This window comes from Pseudonaja textilis, chromosome 7 (genome assembly GCF_049901715.1).
Source record: "Pseudonaja textilis isolate UNSWEBS1 chromosome 7, rPseTex1.2, whole genome shotgun sequence".
Classification (NCBI taxonomy): Eukaryota; Metazoa; Chordata; class Lepidosauria; order Squamata; family Elapidae; genus Pseudonaja; species Pseudonaja textilis.
In genome coordinates, this window is record NC_141996.1 from 1,983,266 (window position 1) to 2,004,795 (window position 21,530).

Sequence of the window (21,530 nt, forward strand, 5' to 3'; positions counted from 1 at the left end):
CCTGGTCATAAAGCAGCGACTTGCTGTCTTGGTGTGCCCTCTGCAGGACGTGTTCCTCAAGATCGCATCCTCGTGTTTTAAAGATTTCTCTCTCCCCCATTTATTTATTGATTGATTTGATTCGTCAATCGCTTACAAGATAATAGGTATAAGTATAAACACGGGTAGGAATACAGGAAATAGGCACAAATAAATGGGGACAATAGGACACGGACAGTAGGCACAATGGTGGACTTATGCAAGTCCCTGACAGGCCTCCTAGGAATGGTTATTCTCTCCCTTCCTTTCCTTCCTTCCTCCTGCTCCCTCCCTCCTTTTCTCTCCTCCCTCCATTCTTTTCTCTCCTTCCTTCCCCCTTTCTTCCTTTCCTTCCTCCCTCCGACTCCCTCCCTCCCCTTTCTCTCCTCCCTCCATTCTTTTCTCTCCTTCTTTCCTTCCTTCCCTGTTCTTCCTTCCTTCTTTCCTCCGTCCCTCCCTGACTCCCTCCCTCTTTTCTCCCCTCCATTCTTTTCTCTCCTTCCTTCTTTCCTTCCTCCCTCCCTGACTCCCTCCCTCCCCTTTCTCTCCTCCATTTTCTCTCCTTCTTTCCTTCCTTCCCTGTTCTCCTTCCTTCATCCTTCATTCCTTCTTTCCTTCCTCCCACTCCCTCCCTCCCTTTTCTCTCCTTCCTTCTTTCCTTCCTTCCCCTTCTTCCTTCCTTCCCCTTCCTTCTTTCCTCTGTCCCTCCCTCCGACTCCCTCCCTCTTTTCTCCCCTCCCTCCATTCTTTTCTCTCCTTCCTTCTTTCCTCCCTCCCTGACTCCCTTCCTCCCTTTTCTCTCATCCCTCCATTCTTTTCTCTCCTTCCTTCTTTCCTCCCTCCCTGACTCCCTTCCTCCCCTTTCTCTCATCCCTCCATTCTTTTCTCTCCTTCTTTCCTTCCTTCCCTGTTCTCCTTCCTTCATCCTTCATTCCTTCTTTCCTTCCTCCCACTCCCTCCCTCCCTTTTCTCTCCTTCCTTCTTTCCTTCCTTCCCCTTCTTCCTTCCTTCCCCTTCCTTCTTTCCTCTGTCCCTCCCTCCGACTCCCTCCCTCTTTTCTCCCCTCCCTCCATTCTTTTCTCTCCTTCCTTCTTTCCTCCCTCCCTGACTCCCTTCCTCCCCTTTCTCTCATCCCTCCATTCTTTTCTCTCCTTCCTTCTTTCCTTCCTTCCCTGTTCTCCTTCCTTCCTTCTTTCCTTCCTCCCACTCCCTTCTTTTCTCTCCTCCCTCATCAGCTGTGCTTATCAGAAACCGGCTGGGAAGGTCGTACAAGGTGATCATATGACGCTGCAACCGTTGTAAATACAGGGAGTCCTCGAGTGACAAGGGTTCATTTAGCGGCCGTTTGAAGTTAACAACGGCACTGAAAAAAAGTGGACTTTGATTTCCATCGATAATTTTTGTGTGATTTTGTTGCCAGCACATTCAGCTACGTAATGAACAAAGTATTTAATAAGAATATTTCATTCATTCGGATCCAGGAGGTCTTATTGTCGTGTTCCCTTTATTGTTTTGAGCAGTGTGTGTTATTTCTTCACAATGACTCACATTTATGATGGTTGCAGCATCCTGTCCCCTTTTGCCCTTCCGACAGGCAAAATCAAGGAGGAAAACCGGATTCATTTAACAACCGTGTGACTCACTTAACAGTGGTGGAAAGGAAAATTCGTAAAATGGAGCAAAACCCACTTAACAACATCAACTTTGGGGGGTCACTTGTGATCATAAGTCGAGGGCGGTACATACCATTGTTGCCAAGCACCTGGACTTCGATCACGTGAACGTAGGGATGTTACGACGGTTGCAAGTGCGAGGACCGACCGGTTGTAAGCCACTTTTTTCAGTGTCGTCGTAACTTTGAACAGTCGTTAAATGAATGATTCTAAATCAAGGACTACCTGTGTATGGACGGTATCTGAAACTGCCGTCCAAAGCAACCTGAAAATACACTTTGGAAAAAGGATTTTTATTCTGACTAGCTGGGATAAGGAAAACACTTTTCAGTGTTTTATTTTTTAAGTCCGTTTCCAAGCTTAGATCGAGGCCCTGGTTTTACTTTTAATTTAAGTTTTAAATGCTAGGTAGTCTGAGGATAAATTATATTATGATCGGTTCCTCTTCCGTACCCAGGTTCTTCATTGCACAAGATTTATTTTCTTATTAACAGAAGCTAAAGGAGCCAAAAACTTGTATATGCTGCATTTGGATCACAGTTTTTAATGGGTCTTTGGGCGCTTATCTTCTGTTTCGCATTCTATCGTGGGCGATGGATCCATATGTCAAGCTGAACCTTAATTGGAAATTTAGCAGCATAAATCACAAAAGCCTGCTTCAAACTCATTTACCATGAATGCAGATTGTAATTATTGGGCATGTAATTATTGTATGCTAATTTGAGCGGGGGGGGGGAATTTCTCCCCCTCCCGTCTTGCTGTAAATATGCACAACTAGAAAACACCAGTGCGAAACATCCGGCTGCATTGACTGCGTTGCGCTAAGAGAACCAATGGGCCCTGTGCTTGAGTCCGAGTGGATAATCCTTTCCATAGGAGCCGGCCGTGCGCTGCAGCAGCCCAAAAGGCCAATGCAATTCGAGGCTACATAAACAGAGAGATAGAATCAAGGATCAGTGTTAATACCACTTTACAAGGCCTTAATAAGGCCACACCTGGAATCCTGCATCCAGTTTTGGTCACCATGATGTAAAAAAGATGTTGAGACTCTGGGAAGAGTGCATAGAAGAGCAACCAGAGGCTAAAACATACGATGAACAGTTGCAGGAACTGGGCCTGGCTAGTCTAGGGAAGAGAAGGACCAGGGGAGACAGGAGAGCATCTTCCAATATTTGAGGGGCTGCCCCAGAGAGGAGGAATGGGGTCAAGCTATCTTCTAAAAAGCATCTGAAGGCCAGACAAGGAACAATGGATGGGAACTGACCAAGGAGAGATTCAACCTGGAAATAAGAAGAATTTTTCTAACAGTGAGAACAATCAACCATGGAACAGAAGTTATGGGAATTTCACTCCTGGAAGCTTTCAAGAAGAGACTGGACTGTTATCTGTTGGGTCTCCTGCTTGGGCAGGGGGTTGGACTAGATGACCCACAAGGTCCCTTCCAACTCATTTATTCTAACAACACAAGTCAGATCTGTTCATCCCAGTTAAATCAATTTTAGAAAGTAATTCAGGTATAAAAGTTTATGGCTTTCCCAGCATTCTGTGGTTGTGAGTTTGCCACCCCTGAAAAACAATACAGGTTAAACGTACATTTCAGTTAGGTAGTCCTCGACATATGACCGCCACTGAACCCAACATTTCTGTTGCTAAGTGAAGCAGCCGCTAAGTGAACTGCCCCATTTGACGATCTTCCTTTGCAAACATGTTTAAATGAATCACTGCCGTTGTTAAGTGAGGAACACGGTCGTTAACTGAGTCTGGCTTTCCCCATTGCCTTGGTCTGTGAGAAGGTCGCAAATCATGTGACTCTGGGACACGGCGACCGTCATCAATGTGAGTCTGTTGTCAAGCATCCACATGTTAAATCACACGGCCCTGCGGATGCTGCAGCCGTCGTACGTGCAAAAAACAACCGTAAGTTACTTTTTCCCATTGTGCCGTTGTTAAATTGAGAATGTTCATTAAAGGAACTGGACTACCTGTAGCCGCTTCCTAATAAGTCACTTTTTCTCAGTGGAAGAGGCAAAGTCACCAAATGAACAGTCATAAACAGTCATAATTCAGCCGGTTTGGCCTGGTTCGCGCGAACTGGTTATTAAATTACATCTGATTTGCCGAACCCGTAGTTGAACTGACCGGCTGGCATCTCCCACCCTACCCCACCCCTCCCCGGAGTCTCCACGTAGCCCATTTTGGATGCAAGTAAGTGCAGGGTCCCCACGGAGGCTCCAGGAGGGTGAAAAACAGCCCTCTCAAAAGTTCCAGGAGTCCAGAAATGGGCCTGTTTCCGGCTTCCGGAGCCCGGGGGAGGCTGTTTTTGCCCTTCCAGAGCCTCCGCGTGGACCCTGCACTTGGGCCTGAGGGAAGCCTCTGGACTCTGGGGAAGGCGAAAAACGGCCCTCCCGGAAATTCTGGAAGTCGGGAAACAGGCTTGTTTCCGGCTTCTGGAGCCCAGGGGAGGCCATTTTTGCCCTCCCAGAGGCCCAAGGGAAGCCTCCGGAATCTGAGGGAGGCGAAAAATGGCCCTCCCGGAAATTCCGGAAGTCTGGAAACAGGCCTGTTTCCGGTTTCTGGAGCCTGGGGAAGCCATTTTTGCCCTCCCAGAGGCCCGAGGGAAGCCTCCGGAATCTGGGGGAGGCGAAAACGGCCCTCCCGGAAGTTCCGGAAGTCTGGAAAAGGGCCTGTTTCCAGCTTCGGAGGGCCTCCGGAATCCAGGGAGGCTGTTTTCACCCTCCCAGAGACCTGAGGGAAGCCTCCGGACTCCGGGGAGGCAAAAAATGGCCCTCTTGGAAGTTCCAGTAGTCCAGAAATGGGCCTGTTTCCGGCTCCGGAGCCTGGGAGAGGCTGCTTTGCTCTCCCAGAGGCCCGAGGAAGCCTCCGGAATCTGGGGGAGGCGAAAAACGGCCCTCCTGGAAGTCTGGAAAGGGCCTGTTTCCAGCTTCGGAGGGCCTCGGGAATCCAGGGAGGCTGTTTTCACCCTACCAGAGACCTGAGGGAAGCCTCTGGACTCTGGGGAAGGCAAAAAACGGCCCTCCTGGAAGTTCCGGGAGTCCAGAAATGGGCCTGTTTCTGCCTTCTGGAGCCCGGGGAATGCTGTTTTTGCCCTCCCAGAGCTTCCATGCAGATCCTGCACTTGGGCCTGAGGGAAGCCTCCGGACTCTGGGGAAGGTGAAAATGGCCCTCCCGGAAATTCCGGAAGTCTGGAAACAGGCTTGTTTCGGCTTCTGGAGCCCAGGGGAGGCCATTTTTGCCCTCCCAGAGGCCCAAGGGAAGCCTCCGAATCTGAGGGAAGTGAAAAACAGCCCTCCCAGAAGTTCCGGAAGTCTGGAAAGGGCCTGTTTCCAGCTTCGGAGGGCCTCCGGAATCCAGGGAGGCTGTTTCACCCTCCCAGAGACCTGAGGAAGCCTCTGGACTCTGGGGAAGGCAAAACGGCCCTCCTGGAAGTTCCAGGAGTCCAGAAATGGGCCTGTTTCCAGCTTCTGGAGCCCGGGGGAGGCTGTTTTGCCCTCCCAGAGCCTCCACGCAGATCCTGCACTTGGGCCTGAGGGAAGCCTCTGGACTCTGGGGAAGGTGAAAAATGGCCCTCCCAGAAATTCCGGAAGTCTGGAAACAGGCTTGTTTCCGGCTTCTGGAGCCCAGGGGAGGCCATTTTTTCCCTCCCAGAGGCCCAAGGGAAGCCTCCGGAATGTGAGGGAAGTGAAAAACAGCCCTCCCAGAAGTTCCGGAAGTCTGGAAAGGGGCCTGTTTCCAGCTTCGGAGGGCCTCCGGAATCCAGGGGAGGCTGTTTTCACCCTACCAGAGACCTGAGGAAGCCTCTGGACTCAGGGGAAGGCAAAAACGGCCCTCTTGGAAGTTCCAGTAGTCCAGAAATGGGCCTGTTTCGGCTTCCGGAGCCTGGGAGAGGCTGCTTTCGCTCTCCCAGAGGCCGAGGGAAGCCTCCGGAATCTGGGGAGGCGAAACGGCCCACCCGGAAGTTCCGGAAGTCTGGAAAAGGGCCTGTTTCCAGCTTCGGAGGGTCTCCGGAATCCAGGGAGGCTGTTTCACCCTCCCAGAGACCTGAGGGAAGCCTCTGGACTCTGGGGAAGGCAAAAACGGCCCTCCTGGAAGTTCCAGGAGTCCAGAAATGGGCCTGTTTCCGGCTTCCAGAGCCTGGGAGAGGCTGTTTTTGCCCTCCCAGAAGCCTGAGGGAAGCCTCCGGACTCCGGGGGAGGCAAAAAACGGCCCTCTTGGAAGTTCCAGTAGTCCAGAAATGGGCCTGTTTTCCGGTTTCCGGAGCCTGGGAGAGGCTGCTTTCGCTCTCCCAGAGGCCCGAGGGAAGCCTCCGGACTCTGGGGGAGGCAAAAAACGGCCCTCCCGGAAGTTCCGGAAGTCTGGAAAAGGGCCTGTTTCCAGCTTCGGAGGGTCTCCGGAATCCAGGGGAGGCTGTTTTCACCCTCCCAGAGACCTGAGGGAAGCCTCTGGACTCTGGGGAAGGCAAAAAACGGCCCTCCTGGAAGTTCCAGGAGTCCAGAAATGGGCCTGTTTCCGGCTTCCGGAGCCTGGGAGAGGCTGTTTTTGCCCTCCCAGAAGCCTGTTGGGTATATGGATACTCCAACTGGTTTGGGTTGAATAAATATGTAAACCTAGGTTAAAGTGCTATGTAGCTTTAAGCACAAGAAACTGCAATGTCATTGTGGGTGCGGTTGCAGGCAGCAATATAGGTAGGAGGGGAAACGTAATAGCCCCGGCTTCTGGATGCAACTGTTTGAGTCACTGGCTTCTGCCTGCACCTGGTTACTGTTCCAGGTCTACTGTTGTTGGAACGTCTATCTGCTTACCTTGGAGGCTACTGTGCCAGATACCATTTCAACTGAACACAAGGACTGTTTACTGGTGAGCTGTGGATTCAGCGTTAGTACTTGAGAGAAAGGTATCTTAAGAAGAAGATATACAAGCAGATAAAGACATTGTATTAACTGTTTAAAGAGACTTGATAACTGGATTGATAAACTGGATACTTACATATGGACTGAATGACTATTCTTAATCTCTGTATGAATTAAATACCTATTTAAACCACAAACAGTGTTTTTGTCTCAAGTGTGTGTATACTCTAGGGCCCAGCCTCACTCTCATTTGGCTGCCTGGCTTGACTGCTGCTGCACACTCTGCTAGGGGGTTTATCCCCAAACACTAACATTGGTTATGGGCCCAGCAGTGTGCACAGTCTAGCTAACCAGGATATACCAGTGAGAGTTTTGGTCAAGAGTTACACATTGCTGTAAAGACAAACTGTTTGTTAAATAGTTATTTTTCTGCAGAGCAATGGCACAAGTAAATTTGCCAAGTCTGTCCATGATAGCCAGACTAGATGGAACAAACTATGTTTCATGGTCTATGAAGTGTAGTTTACTGCTACGAAGAGAAGGTTTGTGGGACATAATTACAAACCCACCAGATGTATCTAACTTAAATCCTAATGATGAAGAGGATTATAAACTGATACAGGATTATGAAAGAAAGAATGAGCAGGTTTTGTGCATCATAGGTCTCACCCTGTCTGACCAGCAACTCATTCATATCCGAGGAGTGGAAAATGCTTCAGAATGCTGGCAGAATCTTAGAAGGATTTATATTCGAGACAGTGTAGGAGCTCATATCAATCTTACACGGAAGCTGTTTAGAACACATCTTGAGATAAATGGAGATATGTTGACTCATTTAAACTGTATGAAAAGCATTTTTCAACAACTGCAAGAAAAAGAGCTTATATTTAATGAGTTGCAACAAGTATACATTATACTGTCTTCTCTGGATCGAAGCTATGATGATTTTGTGACTGCCTTAGAGGTATTGCCTAAAGACAGTTTATCAGTAACTGAGATAACTGGCCGGCTATTAGAGGAAGCCAGGAGAAGGAGTGACCGTGAACAGCTGAGGGAAGATAAACATAAGGAAGAGAAATTATCTTCAAAGCCTGAGAGATACCAGCTGTGTAAAGGAAAGCACCCGGAAGAAGAAAAGTTATCTTCAACGGCATACACAGTTAAAAAGTGTTTTAATTGTGGAGGCAGAGGACATTTGGCAAGATTCTGCAGGAAAGGAAAACGTCAGAATTTAAAGAAGCCAAAGAAATCCTCAGAACTGGCCATGTTTGGCAATTGTGATATTAAGAATAATAAGTGCACACTGAAAAGGGATAACAAAAAGGTAACTGCAGCTTTAAATGGAGCATTGTATATCTTACATGATAGTAAGAAAGGGGAGGCACAAACTGTATTTAATAATATCAAGCCTCATGATGAATGTATCCATTTATTGCATAGGCGTTTGGGGCATGTAAATTTTAAAAAGCTAAAACGTACAGTAGAGTTATCTGAAGGTATAAGGTTAAAACCCTGTGATAAGTATTTGCGTTGTAATGTCTGTTGTGAAGATAAGAGTAAAATATTGCCTGCAAATAGGCTAAATGGTTTTAAAACTAAAGAACCTTTAGAGGTAGTATTTGCAGACATTATAGGTCCAAAGAAACCCAGTATGGGGGGTGCTCGATATATACTGAACATTATGGATCATTACTCTAGATATGGGTTTTGCTACCTAATGAAAAGCAAAACTGAAACATATCAACATTTCTTCAACTGGTTAAAGTTTGCTGAAAAGAAAAGCAAACGGCAACTGATAACCTTGGTGACAGATAATGGCACGGAGTTTGTTAATAGCAAATTCCAGATTAGGTTAAAGGCAGCTGGAATAGCTCATAAGACATCTGCACCATACAGACCACAGCACAATGCATATGTTGAAAGGCGAGGCCAAACATTGCAGGCGATGACCCGTACTATGTTAACTGATTCTGGGTTACCTGATTCTTTGTGGGGGGAGGCCACAATGTGTGCTAATCATTTATTAAATAATGTGGTTAACTCAACCACTGGTGAAATACCATTCACCATGTGGCATGGCAGGAAGCCTGATCTGAGTTACCTGCACACATTTGGTGCACCAGCATGGGTGCATATCCCTACACAACTCAGGCGTAAAGGGCAACATAGAGCTAAACAATTTTTCTTCGTTGGTTACCAAGCCAACCATAGGGCATATAGATTTTGGGAGAAAGGCACATCTAGAGTGTTATGTAGTGCCAATGCCCAATTTCAAGAGCACATAGGATGGGATAAGTTAGAGCAGGATAGCAATAACGAAGTGGTTATTGAATCATACAGAAACCCCATCAAGTATCCCTGTAACTTTAAGAAAGAAGTAAAGAGAGAAGTACAGGAAGAAGTAGAGCCCCTAAAGGAAGAAATAGCTCAACAAGATGAGCAACAGGTTGTTACTCAAAGAAGCCCAGTAATACCCAGAAGGACTACACGTATTTCTAGACCACCTGATAGATACCAGGCTAACACAGTGTGCCAGGTAAATAGAGTGCCATCTACTGTGGATGAGATTAAAAGGTATCCTTCTAAAGAGAAAGAAAAGTGGTATGCAGCAATTAATAAAGAATTGAAGTCTCTGAAGGATATGCAAGTGTATGAAAACGTGAGATTACCTAGTAATGAAAAACCCATTGGCTGCAAGTGGATTTTTAAAATAAAAACAGATAAGGATGGAAACGCAATCCATAAGGCAAGGTTAGTAGCCCAAGGCTTTAGACAAAGTGTAAAAGACTATGATGAAGTATTTGCACCTAGTCTTAAAGCAGCAACTTTAAGGGCAGCATTAGTGTGGGCAGCAAGCAAGCATTATATAGTTAACCATTTAGATGTGGAAACTGCTTACTTGCATGCTCCACTAAGACATACTGTATATATGAAAAAGCCTAGTGGATTTAAAGGAAACAGTAATAATGATAATGATTGTTGGTTATTAAAGAAGAGCCTTTATGGTCTTAAACAATCGGGCTATGAATGGAACCAGTATATTGTGAAGGAACTGACCAATATAGGATTTAAAGCTGGTTTAGCTGACCCATGTCTATTTAAGAGAGAAAAGAATGGGAAAATATCATTATTATTGTTGTTTACTGATGATATTGCTCTGATAACTAAGACTAATGATGAAGCAAATGAAATAATATCATCATTAGCCAAGAAAGTAAAAATCAAGCAATTAGGGGACATAAAGAGATATCTAGGATTGAATATAGTGAGAACACAGAAAGGGTTTAAGATATCTCAGGAAGATAAGATATCTAAATTGCTAATGGATTATAAAATGGAACTTTGTAAGCCTGCAAAGACTCCAATGAGTCAGGATATTTGCAAAATGGATACACAAAGTCCCAAATGTGATAAGGAACTGTATCAATCCTTGATTGGTAGCTTATCATATATTAGCAATTGGTCAAGACCAGATATTGCTTTTAGTATTAATCAGCTGGCTCGACACAATAATGACCCGCTTCAATGTCACTGGATAGCATTGAAAAGAATCTTAAGATATCTTAAAGGAACATTACACCATGCACTGTATCTAGAACCAGAAGGTGATCTCATATTGAGTGCTTATGCAGATGCTAGTTTTGCATCAGAAAGAGACACAAGAAAGTCGACTTCAGGAACAGCCATAATGCTGGGTAAGACATTAATAGGTTGGAAGTCTATAAGGCAACAGCATATAAGTTTGTCTACAATGGAGGCAGAATTCTCCTGTTTATCATTTTTCTGTACTGAGTTGATTATGTACAAACAAATGTTGAAAGATATGGGTATAACTGTAAATTACCCTGTAGTTGTACATGAAGATAATCAGGCAGCAATTAAAATGGCCAATAATATTGCAGTTAAAACGAGAAGTAAACATACAGATTTGAGGTATCTTAATGTAAGAGAATCTGTACAGAGTAAATTGATACAGCTGGAATACTGCATGTCGGAGGACAATGTAGCTGATCATTTTACTAAAGCCCAAGGTGCTATTAAGCATCTAGAAAATTGTAAAAAATATGGGTTTAGAATGTAAAGGCATTACATATTTATGTCACCCAAAAGGGGAGAATGTTGGGTATATGGATACTCCAACTGGTTTGGGTTGAATAAATATGTAAACCTAGGTTAAAGTGCTATGTAGCTTTAAGCACAAGAAACTGCAATGTCATTGTGGGTGCGGTTGCAGGCAGCCATATAGGTAGGAGGGGAAACGTAATAGCCCCGGCTTCTGGATGCAACTGTTTGAGTCACTGGCTTCTGCCTGCACCTGGTTACTGTTCCAGGTCTACTGTTGTTGGAACGTCTATCTGCTTACCTTGGAGGCTACTGTGCCAGATACCATTTCAACTGAATACAAGGACTGTTTACTGGTGAGCTGTGGATTCAGCGTTAGTACTTGAGAGAAAGGTATCTTAAGAAGAAGATATACAAGCAGATAAAGACATTGTATTAACTGTTTAAAGAGACTTGATAACTGGATTGATAAACTGGATACTTACATATGGACTGAATGACTATTCTTAATCTCTGTATGAATTAAATACCTATTTAAACCACAAACAGTGTTTTTGTCTCAAGTGTGTGTATACTCTAGGGCCCAGCCTCACTCTCATTTGGCTGCCTGGCTTGACTGCTGCTGCACACTCTGCTAGGGGGTTTATCCCCAAACACTAACAAAGCCCGAGGGAAGCCTCCGGACTCTGGGGGAGGCAAAAAAGCCGCCCTCTTGGAAGTTCCAGTAGTCCAGAAATGGGCCTGTTTCCGGTTTCCGGAGCCTGGGAGAGGCTGTTTTTGCCCTCCCAGAAGCCCGAGGGAAGCCTCCGGACTCTGGGGGAGGCAAAAAGCGGCCCTCTTGGAAGTTCCAGTAGTCCAGAAATGGGCCTGTTTCCGGCTTTCGGAGCCTGGGAGAGGCTGCTTTCGCTCTCCCAGAGGCCCGAGGAAGCCTCCGAATCTGGGGAGGTGAAACGGCCCTCCCGGAAGTTCCGGAAGTCTGGAAAAGGGCCTGTTTCCAGCTTCGGAGGGTCTCCGGAATCCAGGGGAGGCTGTTTTCACCTCCCAGAGACCTGAGGAAGCCTCTGGACTCTGGGGAAGGCAAAAACGGCCCTCCTGGAAGTTCCAGGAGTCCAGAAATGGGCCTGTTTCCGGCTTCGGAGCCTGGGAGAGGCTGTTTTTGCCCTCCCAGAAGCCCGAGGGAAGCCTCCGGACTCCGGGGAGGCAAAAACGGCCCTCTTGGAAGTTCCAGTAGTCCAGAAATGGGCCTGTTTCCGGTTTCCGGAGCCTGGGAGAGGCTGCTTTCGCTCTCCCAGAGGCCCGAGGGAAGCCTCCGAATCTGGGGAGGCGAAAACGACCCTCCCGGAAGTCTGGAAAGGGCCGGTTTCCAGCTTCGGAGGGCCTCTGGAATCCAGGAGGCTGTTTTCATCCTCCCACAGACCTGAGGGAAGACTCTGGACTCAGGGGAAGGCAAAAACGGCCCTCTTGGAAGTTCCAGGAGTCCAGAAATGGGCCTGTTTCCGGCTTCCGGAGCCTGGGAGAGGCTGTTTTTGCCCTCCCAGAGGCCCGAGGGAAGCCTCCGGACTCTGGGGGAGGCAAAAAACAGCCCTCCCAGAAGTTCTGGTGAGGCCACACCCAACATGGCCACGCCCACCCAGCAACTGGGCAAAGAACAGGTTGTTGGGATTTTGAATCGCACCCCTGGTCGTAAACCCAGGACCGTCGCCTGCGGTCACGAGAAGATTTGCTAAGATTCCCTTCCACAAGAGACCTTTATTCTGTGCTTCTCTCTGCAATCTTTGGCCCGGTTTGCTTTTTTATTAAGAAAACACCCGACTCCAAAGCAAACATCGGTTTTTTTTGAACTTCGTACCGAAATTACAGCTTTCACTTTTGCCTCTTTTGTGTTCCTGGCCTTGAACCTGCCACAACAAGAGGCTGCCTGTCCTAATAGGTGACTCACCTGATGGGGCCTCAGTTTACACCAGAGGTGTTTTCCACCCACCTTACTTACACTGAGACATTTGTGTTCGCATTTCACCGAGCAGCTCACGGCGTGCCGTTCCATCGTTCGGTCTCAAAGCTACACCAATGTCTCTTTTTGGTTTTGTTTCAAGCTTTTTAAAATGACTTTATCCACATTATAAAAAAAGGCAATTTCAAAAAAAGTGATAGAAATCCAGGAGGAAAAAAGGTGTGGGGGAAAAACTATGATATAAAAGACGGAAAGGAAAGAAAAAAGGCAACTTCCAACTCACTTTTTAGCAGATGTTCCATGACCCAACGAAGTAGCATCATCACAGCATTAAAATGCCTCACTTAGCAACATAAATTTTGGGCTCGGTTGTCGTCGTAAGTTGAGGAATACCTGCAACCTCTTTGGCCTTCCTTTGGCCTTTTTCTTTTCATTTCCTGCAGCCGGCAGTTCCTACCCAGTTTACTTTAAAACACCGCACGATTAGCAGGCAGGAGCTTAAAATTCTTTTTCCCCCCAGAATTATTGAGTTTATCCAAAGAAGGTTAAAAGACCAAATACCGAAGTGTTTTTAAAAAGGACAAAAGAATAATTTTAAAAAAAACCCACAGTAAAGAAAAACATTCAATAGTATCTTTTAAAGAAAGAGAAAAAATCTTAACACACACACACACACACACACACACACATATATACACACATAACATCCTTCCTAGTTGAATGCTGATTAATATAACATTGCTGATTAATATATTATAATAATGCTGATTCATATAATACAAGAATGATGTTGATTCCTATAATAATATAATTTTCTCTGTTAGCTATTTTGTTATTAATATAGTTCAGAGAAGACAAGCTAACAATTGGTAAATAAGAGTTAGTAGTTTAATCGTTTAAGATTTTGGGGGCTGCTGTTTCACAACATCTGGCAAACTAACATTGCTGTATTATATTCATCAGCTTAAAACGCGTTTCGATCTCCTTCCTGTCTCCATTCAGTTCTTTTCTGCAAGCCTCGATTAATTTTCCTTTTTTCTTTCCCCCCGGAATCAAATTTCCACCTCTGCCCAGATGCCGTCTTAAACAGGATTATTAATACGTGAAATAGATACGAATAAAAGGGAACGTTAAGACCAGGACAGCAGGCATGCGTTGCACTTATGTGTGTCTCTCTTCCCACGGCCTGCTCGTTTTGTTGACAAGACCGCTTTATTTTGATTTTCTGAACTGGCTAAAACCATTTCCCCATCCCGACTGACCGGAGGTGGAGTTCAGATTGCAAACGGTTCCGGGGAGGGAGGGAGGGAAACCGCCAGCAGGAATGACCCAAACCTGGTTTTGGGTCTTGGCTGCCACATCTACAGTGGGGGTCCCTTCGTTCAGGCCCCCAGGGAGTTTGTTTCTTCTCCGTCTTGTGAGATCCTTCGTCCTCCTTCTCACCCCCCCGAAGGAAGGAAACCACTCAGCTCACAGAGTAGCAGAGTCCTACAATGCTCCTCCTCCTCCTCCTCCTCTACACACACACACACACACCCCATCTTCTAGTACTGATGATGTTACCTTGTTGGGTCATGAAACACCTGCAAAAACAGAGAGCGTAGTTCAGAGAGCACTAAGGATGCCATAGTTCACCTCTACCTCCACCTCTTACTTCTCTCCATAAAACCTCCTGTTATCTGATGATATTACCTACCTAGTTGGGTCATGAAATAACCAAGAAAACAACCAAGCTCAGAGATCACTACTGAGGTCACTTCTTCCTCCTTCTCTTCTCCTCCTCCTCCTTTTCTCCCTCTTCCTCTTCTTCTACTCCTCCTCAACTCTTCTTCCTCCTCTTCTTGTCCTCTCCTTCCTCCTCTCCTCCTCTTCTCCTTCCTCCTTTCTTCTCTTCCTCCTCTTTCCTCCTCCTCCCCCTTCTTCTCCTCCTCCTCCTCCCTTTCTCCTCCCTTTCTCCTCCTTCTTCCCCCTCTTCCCTTCTTCTCTTCCTCCTTTCCTCCTCCTCCCTTCTTCTTCTCCTCCTCCTCCCTTTCTCCTCCCTTTCTCCTCCTTCTTCCCCTCTTCCCTTCTTCTCTTCCTCCTTTCCTCCTCCTCCCTTCTTCTTCTCCTCCTCCTCCCTTTCTCCTCCTCTTCTCCTCCTTCTTCCCCCTCTTCCTTCTTCTCTTCCTCCTCTTTCCTCCTCCTCCCCCTTCTTCTTCTCCTCCTCCTCCCTTTCTCCTCCTCCTCTTCTCCTTCTTCCCCCTCTTCCCTTCTTCTCTTCCTCCTCTTCCTCCTCCTCCTTCTTCTCCTCCTCCTCCTCCCTTTCTCCTCCCTTTCTCCTCCTTCTTCCCCCTCTTCCCTTCTTCTCTTCCTCCTTTCCTCCTCCTCCCTTCTTCTTCTCCTCCTCCTCCCTTTCTCCTCCCTTTCTCCTCCTTCTTCCCCTCTTCCCTTCTTCTCTTCCTCCTTTCCTCCTCCTCCCTTCTTCTTCTTCCTCCTCCTCCCTTTCTCCTCCTCTTCTCCTCCTTCTTCCCCCTCTTCCCTTCTTCTCTTCCTCCTCTTTCCTCCTCCTCCCCCTTCTTCTTCTCCTCCTCCTCCCTTTCTCCTCCTCCTCTTCTCCTTCTTCCCCCTCTTCCCTTCTTCTCTTCCTCCTCTTTCCTCCTCCTCCCCTTTCTTCTTCTTCCCTCCTCCCTTTCTCCTCCTCTTCTCCTCCCTTCCTCCTCCCCTTCTTCTCCTCCCTTCTCCTCCTCCCTTCTTCTCTTCCTCCTCCCTTCTCTTCTTCCTCCTCCCTCCTCCTTCCTTCTTCTCTTCCTCCTCCTTCCTCCTCCCCCTTCTTCTCCTCCCCTTCTCTTCCTCCCTTCTTCTCTTCCTCCTCCCTTCTCTTCTTCCTCCTCCCTCCTCCTCCCTTCTTCTCTTCCTCCTCTTTCCTCCTCCTCCCTTCTTCTTCTCCTCCTCCTCCCTTTCTCCTCCTCCTCTTCTCCTTCTTCCCCCTCTTCCCTTCTTCTCTTCCTCCTCTTTCCTCCTCCTCCCCCTTCTTCTCCTCCTCCCTTCCCCTCCTCCCTTCTTCTCTTCCTCCTCCCTCCTCCTCCCTGCAAACCTCACTCCCTTTTACTACAGATAACTTGTTATTTTGTTGGGTCATCCAATGTCTGCAAGAAAACCACCAAACCCACAGCACACCAAAGGCCCATAGTACTCCAACTCCTCCTCCTTCTCCTCCCCTTGCAAACTCCATTCTCTTCTAGCACTGACGATATTCCCTAGCTGGGCCATGAAACGCCTCCAACAAACCCACCCAGCTCAGAGAGAGAGAGAGAGACCCCCCAAGGACCCCACCGTTTCAACCCGGAGCTCGAGAGATGCCCTCCTATCGAGGCCTTCCCTACAGTTTGCAAATCAGAAGGCGCCGAATCCGTTGGGGCCAACCAGCGCGGCATGAAATCTCTCGGGGCAGAGACACCCAACGGGTACCGGGGGCTCCCTGCTCGCCCGCAGGTGCAGGGATGCGGGGCCAAAGAGCGCCCAGCCTTTCCCACCCCCACCCCCCACCCCTCTTCTCCCCAAACGTTGCCCCCACTTCGTGGGCCGGCTGGGCTGAGCGCGGTTGGGTGGAGTAGCTACTACAGGCCCCCTACAGCCCCCCCCCAGCATGCCACGAGCTGCAGAGGCCGGGAAAGAGGTGCGCCCCCCTCTTCTCTCCCTCCCTTCTCCCTCCTCTCTTTCACCCGCTCCCTCCCCTCTCTCCCTCTCCCTCTTCTCTCTCTCCTCCCTCCCTCTCCCTCTCCCTCCTTCCCTTCTCCTCATTCTCCCTCCCTCCTTCCTTCCCCCTCTTTTTCCCTCCCCACTCTCTTCTCTCCTGCCCCCTCCCCTCCCTCCTCTCGCTCTCTCCCTCCTCTCCCTCTCCCTCTCCCTCCCTCTTCTCTCTCCTCCCTCCCTCTCCCTTTCCCTCTCTTCTTCCCTCCCCTCTTTCCTCCTCTCCCTCCCTCTTCCTCCTCTCCCTCTCTCCCTCCCCTCTTCTCTCTCTCCTCCCTCCCTCTCCCTTTCCCTCCCTTCTTCCCACCCCCTCTTTCCTCCTCCCCCTCCCTCTCTTCATCCCCCCTCTTCCTCCTCTCTCGCTCTCTCCCTCCTCTCTTCTCTCTCCTCCCTCCCTCTCCCTTTCCCTCCCCTCCCTTCTCCCCCTCCCCCACCCCCTCCCTCTCTTCTCCCCCTCCCCTCCCTCGTTCTCTCCCTCCCTCTCCCTTTCCCTCCCTTCTTCCCTTCTTCCTCCCCCTCCAGGTTGGCGACGGGGAGCACCGGGATTCCCCCGTTCTGGCCCCGCCCCTCCCGATGACGCCACGGGGACTTCTCTCCTCCCCCCACCTCCTCCTCCTCCTCCTCCTCCTCCTCCTCTTCCCCGCCCCGGGCCCGCTCGGACCTCCGGGCAGCGCCAAGGGCCGGCCATGGCCGAAGGAGGCTCGTTGTGCTGCCACCGTCCCTGGAAGCGCCACGTCGTCCGGCAGCTGCAGCAGCGCGACCGGGCGCAGAAGGCGCGCTTCTTGGATCTCGTGCAAGCCTGTGAGTGGCGCGCGCGGGGGGGCGAGGAGGAAGGGGGGGCGCTCTGCACACGCCCAGAGGCTGCCTTGCCAAGTTGGAAGGAGGGAGAGAGGGGAGCGGGGGAGGAATGGAAGAAGGTCCGCGCTGCGCTCTGCACCGGCCCAGAGGTTGCGTTGCTGGAGGGGAGACGGCGAAGGGGGCGTTCTGCACACGCCCAGAGGCTGCCTTGCCAAGTTGGAGGGAGGGAGAGGGAGGGGGAGGAATGGAAGAAGGTCCGCGCTGCGCTCTGCACCGGCCCAGAGGTTGCGTTGCTGGAGGGGAGACGGCGAAGGGGCGTTCTGCACACGCCCAGAGGCTGCCTTGCCAAGTTGGAGGGAGGGAGAGGGGGGGGGAGGGATGGAAGAAGGTCCGCTGCGCTCTGCACCGGCCCAGAGGTTGCGTTGCTGGAGGGGGAAACGGCGAAGGGGGCGCTCTGCACACGCCCAGAGGCTGCCTTGCCAAGTTGGAGGGAGGAGAGAGAGGGGAGGGGGAGGAATGGAAGAAGGTCCGCGCTGCGCTCTGCACGCGCTCAGAGGCTGCGTTGCTGGGGGAGGCGGTGGGAAAGGGGCTGCTCTGCACACGCCCAGAGGCTGCCTTGCCAAGTTGGAGGGAGGGAGAGAGAGGGGAGGGGGAGGAATGGAAGAAGGTCCGCGCTGCGCTCTGCACGCGCTCAGAGGCTGCGTTGCTGGGGGGGAGAAGGCGGTGGGAAAAGGGGCCGCTCTGCACACGCCCAGAGGCTGCCTTGCCAAGTTGGAGGGGAGGGAGAGGGGAGGGGAGGAATGGAAGAAGGTCCGCGCTGCGCTCTGCACCGGCCCAGAGGTTGCGTTGCTGGAGGGGGAAACGGCGATGGTGCGCTGCGCTCTGCATACGCTCAGAGGCCGCGTTGCTGCGGGTGGGGAAGGCGTTGGGAAAGGGGAGCTCTGCATTGGCCCAGAGGTTGTGTTGCTGGAGGGGAGACGGCGAAGGGGTCGCGCGCTCTGCACGCTCAGAGGCCGCGTTGCAGGGACGGGAGGCGGTGAAAAAGGTCCGCGCTGCGCTCTGCACTCGCTCAGAGGTTGCGTTGCAGGGAGAGGGAGGCGGCGAACCGCTCTGCACGCGCCCAGAGGTTGTCCTGCTGCCGCGGGGTAGGAATAAAAAAATGAGGCCCGGGGTGCTCTGCATTGGCCCGTGGCTTGCGGGGCACTCTGCACTGGCCCAGAGGCTGCCTTGCCAGAGAGTAGGGAGCAAAAAGGGACCCTGTCTCCCCTCCAGCCATGGACCAATACAAAGCACCCTGTGGCCTCTTTTTTTTTTATTCCTACCCTGCGGCAGGACGACCTCTGGGCGCGTGCAGAGTGCCCGTCTCCGTCTCCAGCAATGCAACCTCATGGGGCTATGGGGCAATCTGCACACGCTCAGAGGCTGCATTGCTGGAAGCGAAGCGCACCCCGAGTTTGTCCTGCAAGAGGGAGAGGAAAACGGGAAACCCCAGGGCGCTCTGCACTCTCCCAGAGGCTGCATTGCCGCCTGGTAGGAGGAGGAGGAGGAGGACAGAGACGATGAAGGGGCCCTCTGGGACACTCTGCACTCGCCCAGAGGCTGCCTGCCAGTGGAAAGGTGGCGAGGAAGGGGCCCCACATCCCCCCCAGGAGAAAGAGGGCAAGAGAGCATGTGCAGTGGGCATAGCGACCCCACAATAGCACCGGGAGAATCCGTGCAGGCACAACTCTGTGTATGTGACACACACACACACACACACACACACTCATGCCAGGGCACCCCAATCCCATGCCTCTCCTTTTGTGGGTGCCAACTCAACCCTGGCTGCTCTGCCAAGCACAGAGGTGCCCCTTCTCCTCTTTCCCAGTTTTTTTTGGGGGGGGTGCGGAAAGCTTTGGGTCATCTAGCCCACCCCCCGGTTTGCCAGGCTTCGGCAACGGCAGGGATTCGGGCATGGTTTGTTTTGACAGCCCCTTGTGCCCCTCCCAAACCCAAGCCATCTTGCCAGAAACGGTGTAGGGCCTGCTTTGGTGGGTGGGGTTGGACTAGATGACCTACAAGACCCCTTTCCAACTCTGTATCTGCAATATGGAGCTCTCCTGGGCCCCTCGGGCACTGCCAGCTCCCCCCCAAATCCCCCCTATCGCTCCATCCTTTGTGCCCCGCGGGATACAGACAACCTGAAAAAACTGGCACGGATTTTGCACAGAAATGCACCAAGGTTTTCCATGCACAACGGGGGGGCGAAGTCCTCGCTTTACGACCATGTCAGAGCCCAACGTTTCTAAGCGAGGCGGTTTAGAAGTGAGTTTTGGCCCTGTTTCACGCCCTGCGTGAAAAGTCGGTGTTAAAAGTCCAATCGATACGGTCGTTAAATAAACCACACGGTCCTTAAGTAAATCTGGCTTTTCCCATTGGCTTAGCCTGTCAGAAGCCAGCTGGGAAGGTCATATGTGGAGAATCGCTTGACGTTGTAAATGACATAGGCCAAATTTTGATCATGGGACGGTGGGGGAAATGCTGTGATGGTCATAAGTGTGAGGACTGGGAATAAGTCACTTGTTTTAGTGCTGTTGCCAACTTGATCCCTTGAAGACGGGTGGACATCAACTCCCAGAATTCCCCAGCCAGCATAGCTTCAAGTAGCCTGTGATGACCCAGGGTGGGATACAAAATAGACACACTCACAAAAAACACGTGAAGCCCCTTTTATTCCTTCACTTGGCTTCCAAGCTCCAAATATCCTTGACTGGAGACAAAAAAAAACTCCCACACAAACAGTTACGAGAAGGAGGAAATGCCGTTTAAAGTAAAATAGGCCTATAAATTATAAAGAGTAAAAAGCAACACAAACCGAGCAAGATAAGAGCTTGAAGACACCCACATATATCGGAACACACACTGGGAAAGACGCCAGACTCAGAGAGGAACTATAAACTAGAGATATTTCCACGTTTTGTTTCCAGCAGTCGCCTATACGCATGTCCGTCCTCTTATGCCATTGTCGCAGCTGCAGCCCGTGAAGAGGATCAAGGCCTTCTCCTCCCCAGTAGACCATCCGTCTCCCTTATCCTCTCCTCCCTGCGTGCCCTAGGATAGAGAGGGGATGGGCCTGGGTCCTCCTCGGACTGCCCTTCCACAACCTCCGGAGCCACATTTCTACTCCCCATCGGCCGTTCCTCCTCTCCCTCGAAGTCAGTCTCCACCAGGGACACGGCCAAGACTGAGAAACCGTTCAAAAATCGCTTTTTAAAAGCCCGAAATTAACATTCAAGACACAAACGGAGCCATCTACAAGAGGGAGGATGAATCCAGAGAGCTGCGATTATGTGGGTTGCTGTTGGAAACTGGGTTGTTTTTTTTAAAGGGTTGGTTCTTCTTTCCAAAGTAATTTCGGAGTTTCGTTTTTTTTTTCCCAGCGTGCAAATTTAAGAAATGAAATAAAATGTCGAGGACGGATCTCCCACGATTTGCAACCTCTGGCGGGCTCCTGGTTTCTTTTTAAAATATCCTTAATGATCCACAATTTTATCTTGACGCAAAGTGAGAAAAAAAAGGCATTTTGCAAAAAAAAAAAGAGGACATTTAATCGGTTACAAAGCCAGCTGTCCAGCAAGGGGACCAATCATAAATCAATTTTTTTTCAGTGTCGTTGTAGCTTTGAACGGTCGCTAAGCAAACCGTTGCAAGTTGAGGACTCCCTCTACAGGCAGGCTTCGACTTATGACCTCCATGGAACTCCAAATTTCTGTTGCTAAGAGGAGATGTCTGCTGAATGAGTTTTGTCCCGTTTTACGACCTTCCGTGCCTCAAGTTGTTAAGTGAATCGCTGCAGTTGTTAAATGAGTGACACGGTTGTTAAGTGATTCTGGCTTTCCCTTTCCCTTTGCCGGCTAGAAGTTCGCAACAGGGGATCACCCGAGTCAGCTGCCAAGGGTTCGAATTTTAATCACGGGACCACGTGGATATTGCGCCCGTCATAAGTGTGAAAAATGGTCCTCTTTTCTCAGTGCTGTTGCAACTTTGAACGGTTGCTAAATGAACTGTGATAGGTCGAAGACGACCTGCATTCAAATAAACTCTAAGAAGCTGCCACTTTTAGCTGTTATTCCCAGTGCTGTAAAAAAATATACGTTCTTAAAACAAAGAGCTAATTTGTATTTGCACAGTATTGGAAAAAGGAGGAAACACCGAGAGAAGATAGAATAGAATAGAATAGAATAGAATAGAATAGAATAGAATAGAATAGAATTCTTTATTGGCCAGTATGATTGGACACACAAGGAATTTGTCCTGGTACAAAGGCTCTCAGTGTCCATAAAAGAATAGAGACATTCGTCAAGAGTCAAGAATCATCAGGTGCAACACTTAATAATAGTCATAGGGTACAATAAGAATAGAATAGAGTAGAATAGAATAGAGTAGAATAGA

At 49.5% G+C, this 21,530-nt stretch overlaps 1 protein-coding gene across 3 annotated transcripts in view; it reads left to right on the forward strand.

The window, feature by feature from the left end:
- Window positions 1-16,529: 16,529 nt before the first annotated feature.
- ATG16L2 (autophagy related 16 like 2) overlaps window positions 16,530-21,530 on the forward strand; it is a 36,338-nt gene continuing 31,337 nt past the window's right edge. Inside the window, exon 1 of one of the 3 annotated variants that reach the window (XM_087937809.1) lies at window positions 16,530-17,102. In XM_087937809.1, the coding sequence (XP_087793935.1) occupies window positions 16,988-17,102 (115 nt within the window). In that variant the 5' untranslated portion in view covers window positions 16,530-16,987. The remainder of the gene's footprint in view (window positions 17,103-21,530) is intronic. The other 2 variants (XM_087937810.1, XM_087937811.1) reach the window with 2 other exon arrangements.